Raw genomic sequence first — 18,058 nt, 5'->3', positions numbered from 1 at the left:
AGGATTTGCACCTGTATTTTAGCTGGCAGCATAATTAGGTCCCATATGGTTAATGAAATGTAACATGTCAGTATTTTGTAGGCTGAGATTTGTCACACGGAGGTGTTGGATGTAACACCCACTCTACCAACTGTTCGAGAGGAGAAAAAAACAGACTCAGATAAAAGCTTTTGTGTAAAAGAGAAAAAGGAACCAACTTTCATTTTCCCATGTTTCTGGTGTCCTCCTTCTTTCTTCCAGGGGAGCTACGTCAATCAAGATGCCTTTTTCTCTGCGTTTCAGAGCACCTTCTCTAAGGGCGCAATCCCCTGTGTGTTCGGTAACAAAAATATGTATTCAAACTACGGGTCCATGAGTTTCTCTGCCCCACATTGCAAGTGGTGTCTGAGTGTCCCTTCTCTCCAAAGTATTGCTCCTCACAACACTTTCATCACACACTTGAAATGTGGGTGTTTGGAACAAATGCTTCTAAGACGCCCATGTGTGCCAATGCTCAGCCTACAAAATGCCAAACCTTTATAAAATCATTAAGCAGACCCCTTGCAGATGGCTGAAGGCACGTCCCCACCAGGCTACAGATGGGGCTGCAGGCACACCCAAAGCAGCCCTGATCCAGCCTGTTGTGCTGAACTGCTCAGCTCCAGAACGCTGTGCTCCATGCCACACTTCCCAAAGGACTGATGAGTTGAGCACAATACTGCAATGGTACAGCCCAAACGTGTACTTGAACCAGTCTCTCCATTGTTAAGACATTGGCATGATATCTACAATCTCATCAGGGCCACGCAGATAGTCCAGAATAATACACAATAGGATCTCTCACTTCCATATAAACCATCCCAAACTCCCTTCTCCAGTAGCCACTCCACTGTCATGCTCACCATGGCCAGTACTCTCAGGCTGACTTTTCTAGTTTGGGTGATTTGATTGCCACACTTGAAGGGGGGTGTAAGAGATAGAGAATTGTGTTTCCATCCACAGAGACACAAGTTAATCAAGCACCAAAGGCGGGTCCACAGCCTAGAGTAGAGGACACAGTAGCCTTCCAAGTCCTAATGCGGCTGAGTGGGATGAACATGCCATCACATGCAATTGGAGAGCCTTCACCATAGCCTGATATGGGCATAACTGACCACGAGTCACTGAGGTTCTTCTCAGTACTTTGTCTCCTGTTCCTGGCCTATTTACATGTCACTCCTCCACAAGCTGGAGAAAATGGGCAATTAGTAAGTCTACAGGTCAAGGAACTCTCACTTCTCAATAAAACTCCAGGGCAGGATGTTGTTACAACTATAAAGCTTACACAGCTCAGGTGAATTTAAGGCAGCTTTCCAGAAGATGCTACCCTCCTAGCCTGTCCCAGTCAGTGCAGCAGTCTGTCTTCTATGCAAAACCCATAAGGTTGAGATCTCTGAATCCATGCTGCACCAGATGCTTTATTCTGAACAACTTAAATGTGATGACAGACACACTTTGCATAAATACCTTTAGATTTAAAGAAAAAAAAAAAAGAAAATTTTCCACAGAAATTCTGTCTGAGTGAACAAAATCTTCAGCTCCATACCCAGTAAGACACAGACCATCTACATATCACTATCTGTTCAGGAGGCATGAACATGTCAAAAGAAGCTGAGCATTGAAATACCTTGCACAGTGGGCTTTCAAGGCAGATATTTAAGCCAGGAAAACGAGAGAATCTGATCTAACTTTAACCTTTTTTTCAGACCCCTTAAATTGTAGTTTGTCTCATACTTTCCCTTTCGGAAAAGAAATAGGTCAGAAAAATTGCTTGTCTTTTTGCATATGCGTGAAAATGAGCAAAGTAACTTCTTATCCCACAGTGCTGCTGGAATATAAAAACCAAAGAAGCCATTTTTATATATAACCATGATTAAAGACATATGAAAATCTTATATTGGAAATATGTACTCTCTCAGAGTTCTATTTTGGACACACATCCTAATCTTTTTGAAAGCTTCTATTAATGTGAAAAGCATTTAAGTTTTGTATTTTTGTGTGGTAAAGATGGAAGAAAAAGGAAAGATTACTTACCTATCAAATGCTACATGCAGTTCTGTTCTACTCATAAAACCAAATGAACAGCACCTACAAGTTTTTATTTATTTTTCCCCTGGACTTCTTTGGAAACCTATGATAAAATTCTTCTCTGACATGCAGAGACATCATGGAAATGTGTCATCACTACTTTTTCTCCATCAACAAAGGTATAAAATCCCATTCCAAACTTTCAAAGGTTGGAATGGTGACACTACTCCGCACCGGTGCTCCGGCTAGCTCTACGGTTTTCTTTTGCACTCTGGCGCAGGTGAGTGCCAGGACTGGGGAATCACTGGGGAGCAGACTTTCCCCCCAGAAAAACCTCTGGAGTCTTGGGCCGCCCCAAGCTCTGTGGTGCACGGCATCAGGGGTGGAGGCAAGAAAGTAGAGAAGTCTCTCTTGGATTGAAGTTCCCAGTAAAAGTTAATTGGGACAGGGAAATGAGGAACCCACATTAGGAAGGGGTCAGATGCGCGAGAGTCCCGAGCCCAGGTGTGCAGGGGATTAAGTACAGCCAGATCTCCAGGGGAGGGTACAAACCGTGAACCAATGGACAATCCTGAGGGGAGGAGTAAGAGGCGGGATCACAAATTCAGGGCCAATAGGGATACAGAGAGGGAGAGAGCAAGATACACTAGCCAGTGGAGCCTCGAGGGACAAATGATTGACAAGGAAGGATCTGAAGGACAGGGTGGGGTTTATAATGATGGACAAGGGAGTAGGGGCAGGGCTGGGGTGACAGACAAGGAAGTTTCCAGAAGGAAGGGAGGGGTTTGCTTTGATGGATAGGATGTGGGCGGGAATAACAACAGGGAGAAACCATTAGACTTAACCTGGGGGCAAAGGAAAAAAACCAACAAACAATTTGAACTTTGACAAAACTCAATAAACAGGCTGCAACAGAATGGGAAAGGAGCTTTTGCCCCTTTTTCGTGCTGAAATATAGCTTCACCCATTTGCTGTCAGGATACATCTCTGCTACACGTTCAGCAGTGCTCTCAGATCACAGACACCTAACATATCATCTACAAGTGAGGGAACATCCCCAAGAGCATGTTCACATCCTCCCTGACTGCTCACTCCCCTTGCTTACAAGAACCATATTCCAAGCAACCCGATGGAGAGAAGGTGGACTGAAGATAGTCTCGGATTCTTCAAGTGCAACAGATATTGTCTTCAAGAACCCTATCCGAACGTAATTGAGACTGAAGTTGAGTATGAAGCTTGTTGGAAGTAAAACAGGAAGATTTTCAGTTTATCTTTCACCTTCAGTGCTTTGCTTGAATGTGAAAAAATGTCTTTTCACTAAATGCCAAACCTCCAAATTTAACAACTGTAATACACTAAGCATTAAGAACATAGGCTTGTTGAAAAATATATCTATTTAGAATCATATATTTTAAAAGGAGAATATGGACTTTCAAGCCTGAATTTTAGAATACATCTGGGCTAAACCTAGATTCTCCAGGTGAAAAACTTGAAAATAGTGTATAATTTTGATGGCCTTTATTTTATCCAGGGCTCGGTCTGCATTGATTGATAGTCAGGGTCACATGAACCAAAAGTTTTAGAAACTTCCAAATCAGTGCATCCTGTAATATTTATAAAATTATCCACCTGCAGGTGCTTGGTAATCTTATTTTGACCAGGGAGGGATAAGAGGAAAAAACATCAAACCTAACCAGGGGTAGCAGTAAAGAATTAATGCAACTGAAAAAGAAACAGCGGGAAGTAGGTTCAAAAAACACCACTGAACCTTGAGGATGGTGAAATAGTAAGCCAGATAAGCAGAAGTTATGACAAGAGGGAGGCAGATAACTCTAAAGGGAAAAATAAACTATATATTTACAGGCCACCACTGTAATGGTTTGCTAATAAATTAAGAAATATCACTTTGTATGGTGAAGTCCTGCCTGAATTCAAGGTGAAGAAAATGGAATACCAATTTCCCTTAAAAAAAGGTACATGTTCTTGAAAAAGAATTTGACAAAACTGGAAAGATCCATTCAAGGGCTGTAAGCAAAACTCAGCATCTGGAAAAGCCACTTTACAGAAGTGACAGGAGAACTGAAGCACTATGGTTTTATCAAAACAAAGATTAGAACAATGACTGGGAAGAGAAGCTTTTCTCTGGGAAGAATTTACCATAATAAAGGGATGTAGGTTGGAGAAACACAGCCGATTATTTCATTTGAAGAATGAGCAATTCACAGTCTGAACAGACTACCCAGTAGTGAAATCAACTCTGTCTCTACATGAGGTCTTTAGGTGAAGATGCTCTGTGTATATCTTCATAAACAATATATTTTAGCTGAAGTAACTACTAATAACTAGCTGTCATTTCATTACCTATCCTACACAGTAGGAATAAGATATGGAAAAGAGATTTCTATAAATTAAAATTAGGGAAGGGTGAACATGTTCTGTGATTCCCCATGTGTGATCAACTATAGTTTATATACGCTTGTGCTTGTGCACTCCAGAATCGCAGTCTTGGAGAACTGAATTGTCTGCTGTAGCTACCTTCACTAAAGTAAGGAAATTTCCTAGATCCTTATCTCAGTCCCCTCACCATGATTTTGCACCTCAAAAGTACCTTTTGGCAGTACTTCCTCTATTCTTCCTTCTACCCCCTGTAATGTCTACTAGAAAGTTAGAAGCAAATTATCTCAAGAAGAAAAGGTACAAACAAACATCTAATCGTAGTAAAAAACAAATAGAAAGCATCTGACTAGATCACAACATACTCTCATGGTTCTTAATACTCTCATACTCTCATGTTCTCTCATACTCTCATTGTTCTTAACAGTTAGGTTAGATTTTGGCCATGGGACTCCTTCAGTGTGATGGTTTAGCATTTGCCCCAGATATTATCTTTGCAATTCTTCAAGTACACAATGCACTTTGAGAAAAGCCATTTCCCATACATTGTTTGTTTGGCCTTTCACAGTGTAATTGATTTTATATGGAGGCTTTCACATATATCACCTCGACCATGTATCTGGCCAGCCATAAATATTGTCAGACTTCCAGAAAGAAAAATCAAACCCCTCAGTTAAAGGAAATCTTAAATACATTCTTTTCCAGTCAGTATATTCAGAATTATGAGTTACATTATGTTCATTTAAGAACAAGGCAGTGATTTATGAAAAATATTGTCTGCAAATTCAACTGCCAAAGTCGATGGCAACTGTTCCGTTAATAGCCTTCCCAATCACTCCTTTAATGTATACACATACATAAAATGATATAAACACTGTGCATTACAGCATGGGCTGCCTCCACATCATGAGCCTGCAATCAGACTTTAGTAAGATGGATGCAACATTATTCTCTCTCCAGTGGCTTTCAAACTTAATTAAAGCAAAGTCTATAATTTTTGGCTCACCTCCAAGATCAGAGTCTTCTGCACGATGCAAGGATCAGCTACTCAGAACTTCCTTAGGGAAGGTAGAAGTTTAAAAGATCCAGCACAAGCCCTTTGCCCTTTCTTAGCTTTCAAAAAAATCACAAATTAGCTCTTATAGACAGGAAATGTTCTTCATGTATGGACCAATGTACATATCTACTCTGCTCCTTAATTGCACAGAAAATTTCAAATTTTGAAGCATCTTTGATTTAATTCCTGCACTATTAAGCTGCCTATGATATGGTTTTGATGCATAAAGACACTGACAAATGCAGCACATCCTCTTTTTTCCTTGTTTCTGTGGGAAATTAAATTTTATTTTCTTGTAAACTCTTTTCCTACCTGAGGTCTTAAACTAGCACTCTGAAAAGTGTGTTCTCATCCTAGTCCTTCCAATGGTGTTGGATAGCTTTTTTCTGTCTCTCTCCCCTTGTTTCTGATTCCAGTCACAGCTGTGTTCCGATCACCCCTGAATTCTCAAGATCGGAATCTATTTCAAGGAATATGAAATAATGTTTTGGAAGTTTTTTGCATTTGGTGGTTTGTTTGGGTTTTTTTCTTTTATCAAAATTTAGATATGATAAAATCTATGAAAAATTACTTCACAAATTAATGATTTAACTAGGTAACATACATGAAAAAAGAAAAAATTAAGGTTTTAGAAATAACACAGATTCAGAAGTACACAAATGTTCACAAATAATGAATAATAAGACCTTGTTTATCATCTTCTCTTTAATTATTGGATTCATTTTGGATACATTTCAAGGTATCCAAAAATGTTTAATTTGTGTACAGGGTTAGTGATATAAAACAGATGCTAAATAAAATGGAATGTAAGGGAAACTTTCAGCTCTTTCTTGAATAAAACACCTTTTCCCAAAACTACTAAGTAACACTAATATTTGTGAAAGAAATTAAAAGTGAACTCAATTTAGAACAAAGATCCCATTTGATTTATCGAGTTATCTTTTATCAACTCTTATTATAACCCCATTAATCAGTTTATTTTGATCAAATTCTAAATTTTTTCAGAGCTTTTATTCACTAAAAAATGTTGTTGCTTTAGCTTTGAATTCTGATTTGGGACAAATTACTTCAGGAAATGTATTTTTTTTTTTTTTAATTGCATGGAATATCTGTTTTCCAGCCAGGTCTATAGCATATACTTTTTAATCTCAAAGACAAAATATCAATGAGGGATACAGAAAAGGAATCACTGCCCCTATCCAGAGGCATCTGATAAGACATATTAGAAGAACCATCTTTCATGAAACTGCTCTGACCCAGTAAGCACTGTGCAGTGAAACTTCATTTTCTGAAATATTTCCAAATCTCATCAACTTTATAGATCCCTCTCTGACTGAAAAGTTTCAGTCTGGGCATGAGGACAGTAACTGGGATCTTTCCACACCTCAAGCAGTGGAAAAATAGAAGCTGAAGCTGGATGTTGCTGGACTCCCATTGTTTCTTCTCAGTAAAGGCAAGTTTCATGACACTGAAACTTTCACTGAGTTGCTGTAGAGTCTAAGTGGCTGAAAAAATGACATTCAAACACTTAGACCCTAAACAAAAGAAGCAAAGTGATATTTTCACAAGACAGGTGACCTGCTCTTAGCTAAGTCTCCCTTCCATCATTCCTTTAAAAATTAATTTTCTTTTTAAGCTTTAGCATAGCACACCTCCTTGCTCATACTCCTTTTGCAGTTTCCTGGTATTTTCCCTAGGAATTTTCATCCCTGTTACACTCACAGAATGCAGAGTATACCACTCACTTTATGTTTTTCTGTCAGTCAAGAGCCTTCACCACAGGTGTGCCTGGCCTGAGCAGCCTAACAGCAGTGTGAAATGTTGTCTGGGCAGAGCAACACAAACATTAACTCAATGTTACTTCATTTTTCTCTCTCAGTATTCTCAGCTGGCAGATTGCATTTGCTCACTTTTCACAACTGGGATACTAGGATAAATATTTGAAATTAAGCAAGAAAACGACTACGTCTTTCAGATGTCAACATTCAATAGAAATGAGCAAGCAACAGGATAGGACTGGAACTTGAAGTGGGTATTTTTCCCCTATATTTTATTTCAGATGAGAGATATTTTTCAGTTTTGTTACAAGATTAATGTGATTAAGAGAATATCAAATTGTGATAATTCTGATTTCAAAATTTATGTTTGAAACATTTCAAAAGTAATTTCAGAAAACTCCAAACACATAATTATTTTACCCAATAGCAAAAATTAAGCATTTCTGGAATAGAATACTCTCCAGTCTTTAGACAGGAAATTCTTCTATTATCAGAAATGGATTTTTAGAAATAGATTTTGTCTACAACTGAAAATATTTCCATGGACTACCACAGATGTTCTTGATATATTATTTCACCATGGGTTTTTTTTCTGCATATAAAAAAATATTTCAATTGTATTATTTTGTGAAAAGCAAATAATATTTTTGACCATGATACAATTGTTTTCTCTAAAGGAGAAAAATCTAGAGTCTGAAGCAAAGACCTCATATAAATACAGTTTGTTCCAGGCAACTGGTTTAACATCAACTTGTTGCAGCTCTTTCATTCATTTCATCATTCTGTTCTCACAGACTATGACTAATTTTGATTTAGCTTTTTATTTGGGAGCAAAGAATGGGGGCGAAAAAGGACTTTTAACCAGACACATTTGAACAAATATGAAAAGAACTGTGTGAAACAACCTTTATGTGCAAGGAAAAAAAGGTCTGCTTAGGATGCCAGATTGCATCCTAAGAAAATGAATGTTATCCACCTCTTTATATGCACTTAAGATAGATTTAAGTGGAGGAAAGTGAAGTTAAACATGGAGGACTTTGAAGATGAATTTCATTCAGTGTTTACCTGCAGAGCTGCCTGAAGAAAATGTCAACAAACTGTCTTATTTCTTAAGGTTGTGTTCAAAAGCAAATTACACCTCTTACATAACCAGAATAAATTTCTCCCTTGCCATCCCTAATATATTTGGCTTATTGTGTTTCAGTTGTACCCCTGTACAATTCTATTTTTCCAGCATACCATACATCACCTCTTCACCCCATTCAGCGCAGCAAAATAAATGGTTTCCAATGGCAATGAAAATTGTCTTTCTAGTTATTAATGCATTTGAATCCAAGCAAATTTTAGCAGAGATTGTGAGAGATTGAGATTCTCAGGGATTGAGTTGCTGACTATGAAGGCCTGATCCAAATGTCAGCCTGCTTAATAGGAGGGTATTGAGTTCAAACTGGCTTTCAGAATGAGGCTTTCAAACCACAATGACAGGAGAAGAGAAAATTGCACAAATTTTCCTTTGATCTTTCAAAAAGACCAGGGGATGCTTTCATATGGGAAATAAGGTAAACAGGCAACTCTGTCTCTTTCAAAAGCCAGCCAGACTCTTCCTTATTTCTCCCACCATTTTCGATTAACTGTGGTGTCAAGTGGCTAAGCAAGAAAAGGCTGAGAAAAATGCCCACGGTGCATGAGCTGCATGGTCCACCTGCACACCAACCATCACCACCCAAAAACACATGCATATATTTCCCTCTCTGTGCCTTCCTGTGTGCATCAGTTTCCACAGAGGTGGACAACAGTTACATGAGCTAAAAAGGATCTCAAGCATTCTTTTAAGACTGCGAGACTAAATTAGGGGCCTTCTCTTTCCTGTGCTACTTTTGCTCAGACAGGAGCGCAGACACAGAGCTCTCAGTTGCATTATTGACCTGCTGTCTGTCTATGAAGTTGGTTAAAGAAGTGAATGTTCATTTAATTTTAAGGGAAGTTTTTTTAAACTATGCTCCTACCAAAGAAGTGGAAAAAAACCCTCTGTAACATCAACTGAAAGAGCTGGTTCAGTAGGAACTCCAGATCACCCTTGCATGCCTGTTGTAGTAATCCATAAGTTTGAAGGCAATTGCTTCAGGCTTTGAGTGATGTGTCTTTAGTACAAGGATTTTCACATCCCATTTTCCCTCATTCCTGCTCACTCCTAGCTCCCTGCCATGTGCTGCTAACTTGTCTGTTCATGGGGCCACAATGTGGACTGAACCTCAAAACTGATAAGGCTTTTTGAAAAACAGCCCTCATTGTGCATGAAAAGGTTTTATTTTAAAGCCAGATTGGTTCAGAGTAGAGCCCCCCAAGTGATTGAATGCAATGAAGAGTTGGAGAGTGGTGGAAGATAATTATGGTAATGATTCCTGACAGAGCCAAGCAAGACAAAGTTACAGCCCAGGACTAAGACTTGCAAAGATTTCTGATTGGCCTACGTAAAATACACTACAGAAAGTGAAGATGACTGGGTTTTTATGAGAAATGTCATTCATTTTTTACTCACATTTTCTATCGAAGGGATTGAAGAACATCCCTCCTTAAAATTACAAGAGCTACACTGACAGCAGTGTAGCTTCCTTCCCATTTTAAGGAAAAAAATTGCTTTTAGAAGTTGCTTGTAAATCTGGAGGAATCAGCTAGTTTAATTTGTAATGCTAAATGTCAAAGGAGCAAATCTTACAAGAATCTCTCAATGTTTTTTGTGAATTCTAAATCTGGAAGTCTTAAGTAAGGGTTTAACAACACAACTTCAGATCAGCCTCCCAAAACATTCATCCACGGCAGAAAAGATAATTAGTAAATGCATAAGGAAAGAGTAAAAAAGAAGCTTTTTATTATGAAATTGTTGATGTATGCCAGGCTTTTCTTATGCTAAACAAAAAAGAGACCTATAAATTTATCTGCTGATGGAACTACCAAAGGAATGAAACTAACAGACTTTTCGTGCCTCTTTTTTACTCCCCATCCAGCTTTTGAAGAGAGGGCTTTCTCTCTCCATGGAAATCATTCACAGAAGCCAATGATCACAATATGATCATAAAGATCAGAAGAGTCTGGTTAATAAATTAATAAATGAAAATTAGCTAAAGATGAACATAACTGGCCAGAACTATTGTAAGCATGAAAAGAAAGACTACCTTCTATGGGTGGACAAGATCCTACCTCGACAAAAATTCCAAGGAGCAGGATTTTACTTTTTTTTTTTTTTTTCTGTTTGAAATAATACCTGTGAATGTAGGACACTGAGATGAATGGCATATTTATAATAAGTTGCAAGATACTATAGTAAAATGAAAAATAATTACAACATAAATAAATAAATAAATAATCTCTCTTTTGCTTATTCACTCAATTCCTTTTCTTTAACATTCGTGTGTAGGGTTTTCTAAAGGTTATTTAAAAAAACAACAATGTAAAGGATAACATACGCCATGAACTTTGGAAAGTGCCCCGGGCATCAGACATTGTCACATTTCAAAGAAGTACCTTGATCAGGTAGTATTTTTCTATTCCATCATAAATACCATCTGTTCTATTGTAATAAAACTTTTGATGTTAGTCACCTGGAGAGCCTATTCATCATGCTTACCAGACTATGCAACCAGATAACAGGATCATAAGGTTCACCCAAGTTTGATGTTCTTTCACTGAAGTCCAAAATTATATTGCTGTAAATATGCTGTGAATGAGGCCTCAGATTTTAACAATGTTCCACCTACCATATCCACTTTAATAATGGCAGAAGCAGGCACCTGTCATATTACATATATTATTTTGTTTTTCTCCTTCTTCACGTTCATCTCTTCTCTCATTTACTTATCTTGCCCATAGCAACAATGTCCCACTCCAGCCCTTATGTCCCTATTCCCTTCTTTCCAGTGCACAGTACAAAAAGTTCCTCTGCCATAAGATTAATGTGCTGTGTGCTACCCTCTGCTCCAGAGTGTCCACAGAAAGTGAAAAAAGTACATATTTTCGCTCTGTGAAGAATCCGACCTTGATATAAGCATGACTATTTCCACAATGAATATAAAAATATCCCATCTCAACAGAAAGTGTAAAAGTTGCTCACTGCAAAAACTAGATGAATCATCAAAAGTAGTCAGGATATAAAACCTTATGCTATTGTTAGTAGCATTGTTTTTGACCATGATGTTATACATATGTATCTGTGAAGAAAAGGCTGCACACCTAATCATGCCAAAGGCATCAGCTGTTACAGAATACCCTCACTGCATGATGTCATGTACAGTGATTTGTACATGGTTTTGAACACTGAAGTTTTAGATTGAACTGTTAATGTATTCATGCATCCCCATATAAAAGAGGCTTCAGATACTTATCAGCTCTCACTATCATAATGGAAACGTGGTTGTGACACTCATTCAAGTTCTAAATTTTTTGGGGTTTTTAATACTTCAGAATAAATTCTCTGCATATCTTTAGGAGGAAAAAGATTTTGACATTATACCATTGGACCAGCTTCTCCTCAGAAGGGGCTTTGCATAGTATAAAGCCTGCCAGAGAAGCATACTCAGTGTGTGGGAAGGGCAATCTGCTCTCTATTGGTTGTAATAAAGCCAGCAGCATCTGCCACTGTTCAGCAACGTCACCACCACTACTCAATCTCTTAACATTTTTCATTCTCAGATTGTATGCTGAGCCTGCCATTCAGCATCTGTCTATTTGAACAGAAGCAATGAGGTGAGGTCCTAAAACTCATCACAGAACTTACTTGCATAAAACTCCTTAAATGGTAGTGTCATTGGGCTGGGGCTGATGAAATTTGCTCTTAAGACAGTATGAATTTCTAGTCACTTCTAACAGGAAATCAATTCTATCAGCATGAGTAATAATGAAATCAAGTGTACTTTTCCATAGTATTTTCCTTTAATCACATACTCTCCTGAACACTGGATAAAAGGCTTAAGCTTTATGTCAAATAGATAAAAAGAGGAAAGAAATTTAGCACACAGTTCTGATTTCCTGGACACCTGATGGAGCATGAATGTGTGAGGAAATTCAAGGAAACTTCCCTTGTTCTCTCTCAAAACCAATGGCCGGAGCCAGAGGAAGAAGTGGAGCAATACTGCATGGAATACTGTAAAAAGGATGGAAAGATTTCTCATCTCAAGGAGCCAGGACAACTTGGATTCAAATATTACCCAGATTTGCATATTTTCTAGTACCTGTGCCTTGGTGGCTCAGATATTAAGCAGAAACACATTCTGACTCAGCTATAGTTTCAGATGATGATTTAGCTCTTATCTGCACTATGAAGACGAGATGCTTTTTCACTACCCATTGATTCTAAAATAGTCATAATTATTATTCTAAATAAATACACTGATTAGTAGATAAAGAAAAATAAATAAATGTCAATTAAATTAAATTAAGGTAATTTAGGAGACTCCAGATCAAGCACTTTTACCAATGAGTGGCCCTAGAACACACACCATCCTGTATTTCAAAATTAGTTTTCAGCCATTGACAACATGATGCTACTTCAGAGCCACAGAGAATGTAAAGTTATTATTAAGTAAAAGTCTATACTGTTGACAGCTAACTGGAAAAAATCTAGCAACATCAAATTGACATCATCCATCAATTAGACCACAACAGAGTATTTCAGAGGCATTTTTATATGGTAACAAGCAACCTCTTACCTTCAGTGTGTACAGCAGAAACATAGGTCCAGTTATAGCGTTTGACAATGTCCACCATCGCCTTTGCTTGCTGTGCATCAGATGGCACCACTCTCATAAAATACTTGAACAGAGTTTTGTCACTTAGGTCCATGCTTGTGGCAGAATAAGCAATCTGAGGTATATTGAAAAGCTGCAACAAGTTCTGGACCTGGATAGCAACGGAGCTGGAGCCAGGCCCAATGACACCAACGATGGGTTTCTTGGAGTGGAAAGACGATGATGATCCATCCACACATCGCACCATCCCTTCCTCTTCTTCAGAAGAAATCAGAGAGTCCCTTATAAACTCAATGCTCTGCTCCAAAGCCACAGCAGAATGCCAGCAGGAGTCCCTTATTTCACATCCTAATGTTATATTTGGCAACAGTGTGGGGTCCAAATTAATTCTGTCAAGGGTATGTAGCATTGCCTCCACTCTCTGAATCCCATACTGCTCTCTTACCTCTCCACATTTCCTCTCATGAACTTTGTCAACAGTTGGTTGATGATGGACAGAGAATAGAGCTCCAATGATAATATCACCAGGCATGTGTGCAACCACTCTTCTCTCATTTGCCTGTGCTGAAACAAAAAGCCCAAAGTTCCCACAGACATCTTCCTTCAACAGCAGGATTGCAAGGAGCAGCAGAAGGACCATTTTAGGAAATTTTAGGCTGGTAGAGACAACATGATGGAAAAAAAGTTGGAGAGCTGGTGAAAAGCAGTTATCAAATCTTCTGGATAGAAGGAGCACTATACTGATTGTTAACCAGGAGTTGGCATCTGTTTTCTAAGGAGTCACCGTCAGCTCCAAGTGGACATCTATGCAGAGCTGCACATGAGGTCATAATCCTCATACCCTTCAAAAATTAATAAATAAGAGAAAGATCTTTAAAATTGTTTATAAAGTCAGCAATATATGTAATCTTATATATTAAGATGATATATCTTATAATATTTTCTAGAATTGTACCTATTTCTACAGCAATCAATGCTTGTAATACATTTTCTACTGTGTATGCTTACTTTCATCATTTTCAAGCTGGAAAACTTTATCTCACTTGAGTGTTTCACAATCTTAGGCTTGTACTTCTACTGGTATAAATTAACTTCTTTGTTTTGGACAACCATGCTTAAAAATTCTTTGGGGAAATGTTTTCAAATGCACAAAAGTCTGGCAAGTATTTAATTCTATAGAAGAAAGGTGTGTTGCCACTACTAATGCGTGTCTTTGAAAACAACTCCCTTGAATTTCAGACACTTTCTTTATCTCTAATGTACAAATGCCACAGTAATGCATCCTGGGCTGCACTCTATTATGCATTCCAACACCAGGAAACTGCTGTTGACACACAAAGCTGTAATTCTAAGGAATGCAGAATGTATAAATCTGTTTTTACTTTGCAAAATCCAGCATGAAACAAATTGGCTTTTAAATGAGATTAAGAAAACTGATTTTGTTACTAATATTTATATTTGTTTTAAGCAAAGAAAACAGTAATTCTAAAACAGACAGATAAGCCATGAAATTATTTTCACTTTTTTATAGTCTTACTTCAAAAATCATCAAAAAGCACTTTGAAGAATCATAATGCTGTACACAACCTTACAGACTGCGCTGATATCAAGAAGTCAACACAGACTGTACAGATGAACTAATGCCCAAAATATTTGATCAGCTACGTTTATGTATAGACTGCAATGCAATCTTCACTCATTTTTACTGTTGCTGAAGGATAAATAAATAAATAAATCAGCAGATCATATCTTGGGCTGTGGTTAACTTGTGGAAGTAGAAAATGTACTTGAAAATGTTCTGCACCTGGCAGTCAATTTGCAGCAGAATGCTTCCAATTTAAAATATAGTGCTTAAAGTTGTTTGCCAAGTCTTGACCCCTAAGCATATTAAATACCATCTATTACTCCTCACCTGCCTTTGATAGTACAGAAAGGTAAGTGCACTTTTAAATCTAAAATGCTGAGCTACTTAGTGAACAATATGCCCAGTTTTATTTTTAACAAAACAACTGCAAAATTCTGGGGAAGACCCCAGTCTCAGTTTTATTACCTCAATCTTTTTATACAATTAAAAAAATTAAAAATTTCATATATTTCAGGCACCACCAATCACTTCTAATTCATTAACAATGACTTTTACAGCACCTAGACATTGTAAAGTGAAAGAAACCATCGCAATAGAAAATCTACCTCTGTTTCTTCGAGTTGAAAATCTCACAGGATTTTATTCTTGAATTTACTCCTCACAACTAGGTCATTCAGTATAGTGACACAGTGAAACTATCTTCCTGATTTTGAAGATGAGACACACAAATATAAAAACATTCTTCTGCTTGATGCTAGGCTTTCTCTATTATTTTACCTAGAAGTATAAATTAAAAATTATTTTCACAGAGGAGTGAGTGAGTTTGAGTGAGTATTCCCAAATAAAATGCAAATCCTTAAAAAGAAAAAAAACATATAATATTTAAATATTAATTGCAACAATAATAAGTTCATGTAATAATAATTTTAGTGATATAAAGTGCTAATAATCAAATAAGGTTCAGACAACTGTAAAGCACTTCAAGAAGGTTTGGGTGTTTCTGTTCTGTGAAGAGTTGGCTTGTCAATATTGTAACCCTTTGCCACTAAGGAATAACAGCAGTTCAGTTCAGGTTAATTAGTCCCTAATTACAGACTATCGCTATTGCTTATGTCTTGCAATTATTTGTTCCATCACTCTGAAACTGGTACCATATAATTTGCAAACAGTCAAAAGGATGAATGACAGGGGATATCCTTGTACAAGATCACAGCTGTTAAATTCCTATATCTTTAATTGATTGACTGTAGTATGACTTTAAAAGTAATTAATTACTTATTAACTTACTAACATTTGAACAGAAATAGTACTCTGTTATTTAAAACCATGGATGCTTTTTTTTCTGAGCTTCTCAGATTAAGGCTATACATCCAGAACCCAAGTATATCTAGACAAGAGCCAGCTCTGCTGCAAACTGTAACTAGATATACAACGACATGCCTTTTTTTAACCTACCTGCCTGTGAATCTGCAGATGTACAAATAGAGGGAGTTTAAAGGCTTGGGGTGAGCTCATGGTACAAAAAAACACACAATCTACTGTTTTAATTCTGCAACACATATTCACCAAATGCTTTGGTCTTGTGTCTATGGATTAAAAATTTCCATACAGGATACATGAAAAAGAGGGGGAAGGAAGGCCATTTTTATATTTTTCCCTCCAAAGAACAGCTGTTTTCTCTCCTCTTCTTATAGTTGTGTCTATCAGTATAAAATTACAGGGTAAAGAATCAGACAAAGCTGAAGATCTCCTTCATATTTCTGGTTCCACAAAACTAGTATATGTCATAGCTGGGGGATTCGTATTTCTGAAAGCAATAAAATCTTTCCCCTCCATGACATCCAAGGGAAAAGAAGGGGCCAGATGCAGGCAGTAGTTGCTTCACAATTAATGAACAGTCTTCACTGTATTAAAGCTAAGGTCAATTTACTTGGGATTTAAAAAGTTCCTAATTACACTGAGCACACTGCTTCTGTTTTATAGTATTTGGCTTAGGATTCACATCCAAAGCACCTGAAATCAATATTTTCTGAGGCTTTTCATAACACAATGAAGCAACTTGGAATCTCTATTGACTAATATTTTGAGGTATTTGTATTGCATAATAAAGATCTGGTTCTCTGGTCTTGCACTCATAAACTTAAGACCAGAGTGATTGAGGTGGAAAGTTTTCTGGTCTCTGCTTACTGTACGTTCAACTAAAACAGATTTCTTAGCTTCATGTCCAGTCAGGTTCTTAATATCTCTGAGGATGGAGACCTCATAACATTTTTGAGCAAACCAGTTTGACTGCAGAGTAGAAAAGATTTTTTTGTATGTATTTGAATAGAATTTCCTGTGTTTCAGTTGGTGTTTATTGCCTGTCATCCTTCTGATGGGCACAGCTGACCATGCCATGAGAAGATATCCTGAGACTAATCATGTAACAAATCCTATTTCAGGCAAAATGGCTGTGAAGAGAGCTGATAGACTAAGCACACTAATTATATTTCCTGGAGAATATCTTCCTGGAGAGAAGATGGCCAAGGGAACTATTCAAATATACAATTTCACTGTGCTTCTCTCCCAAAAGAATCACATACAAGTCCCTCCACGTTTTGATTACAATTCTCTCTTACTACAGGCAACTTATTATTACAAGCAGGATAAGTACTAAAACAAAATTAAGTAAAATTTCATAAGCTTAAATATAACTCTTGTTTAATTTGTTAGAGATAATCCTAAAGGGAATTTGACATGGTATAGCCCTCAAATTGAAAATAGAGGTATCAGCAGTTTCAAAGACAGTGAACTTCTGAGTGCATGCACAAAGTAATGGGAATTGTTTCCCAATTAATAATTTATCTGTTTTGTTTTCATTGATGAACAGCATGCACAGGAATTAGGGTCAAATTTATTTTTCACGCTGTTCAATTTCTTCATCATTAATGGACGTAGCCCAAATTGACTGAAACATAAGCGAAATGGAATTAGGTACTTAATTACTGGTGTGTCAATGGTCTTTGCTTATTTCAGTTATGGATCTAACTATAAACTTATCCTGAAGTCACATGCTTTAACAGTAAAGGACACTTTGGTCTCAGTCTTCTGCTGCACTAGCTTCAGGCTTGGAGCAATCACAGAAGTAGGACAGAAAAATAAGACTGCCTATCTGCCCTTTGTTCAGTCTAGCCCTAGATAAAATTTACATACTACCCAGATGACTGAAGACACAGATCTGATGAAGCACTCTACATGTCCCTGTGACCTCTGTTCTCCCTGGCAATATAAACTTCATGCCAGGCTCTGTCAGAAGTTCTCAGCAGTTCCCTTAAGGCAGAGTTCCAGCTACTGCATGTTGAGGTTTAACCGAGTAGAAAATGAGCATCTGTAATATTCCATGAAACAACACACAAATCTTTCATTATTAAAAATACATAAGTCTTTCAAAATTAGACCTATCTCACATGCATGTCCA

General features: G+C 37.4%; 1 protein-coding gene across 3 annotated transcripts in view; it reads right to left on the bottom strand.

The window, feature by feature from the left end:
* The window catches only part of GRM5 (glutamate metabotropic receptor 5), a 228,778-nt gene extending 215,122 nt beyond the window's left edge, over nt 1–13,656 (bottom strand). For all 3 annotated transcript variants that reach the window (XM_058849220.1, XM_058849227.1, XM_058849229.1), the window contains exon 1: nt 12,978–13,656. In XM_058849220.1, coding sequence (XP_058705203.1) covers nt 12,978–13,656 — 679 coding nt within the window. The remainder of the gene's footprint in view (nt 1–12,977) is intronic.
* Nucleotides 13,657–18,058: the final 4,402 nt, after the last annotated feature.

Source organism: Poecile atricapillus, chromosome 1, assembly GCF_030490865.1.
Source record: "Poecile atricapillus isolate bPoeAtr1 chromosome 1, bPoeAtr1.hap1, whole genome shotgun sequence".
NCBI lineage: Eukaryota > Metazoa > Chordata > Aves > Passeriformes > Paridae > Poecile > Poecile atricapillus.
Note: the sequence above shows the minus strand (reverse complement) of the source record. Positions and strands in the feature narration are given on the sequence as shown.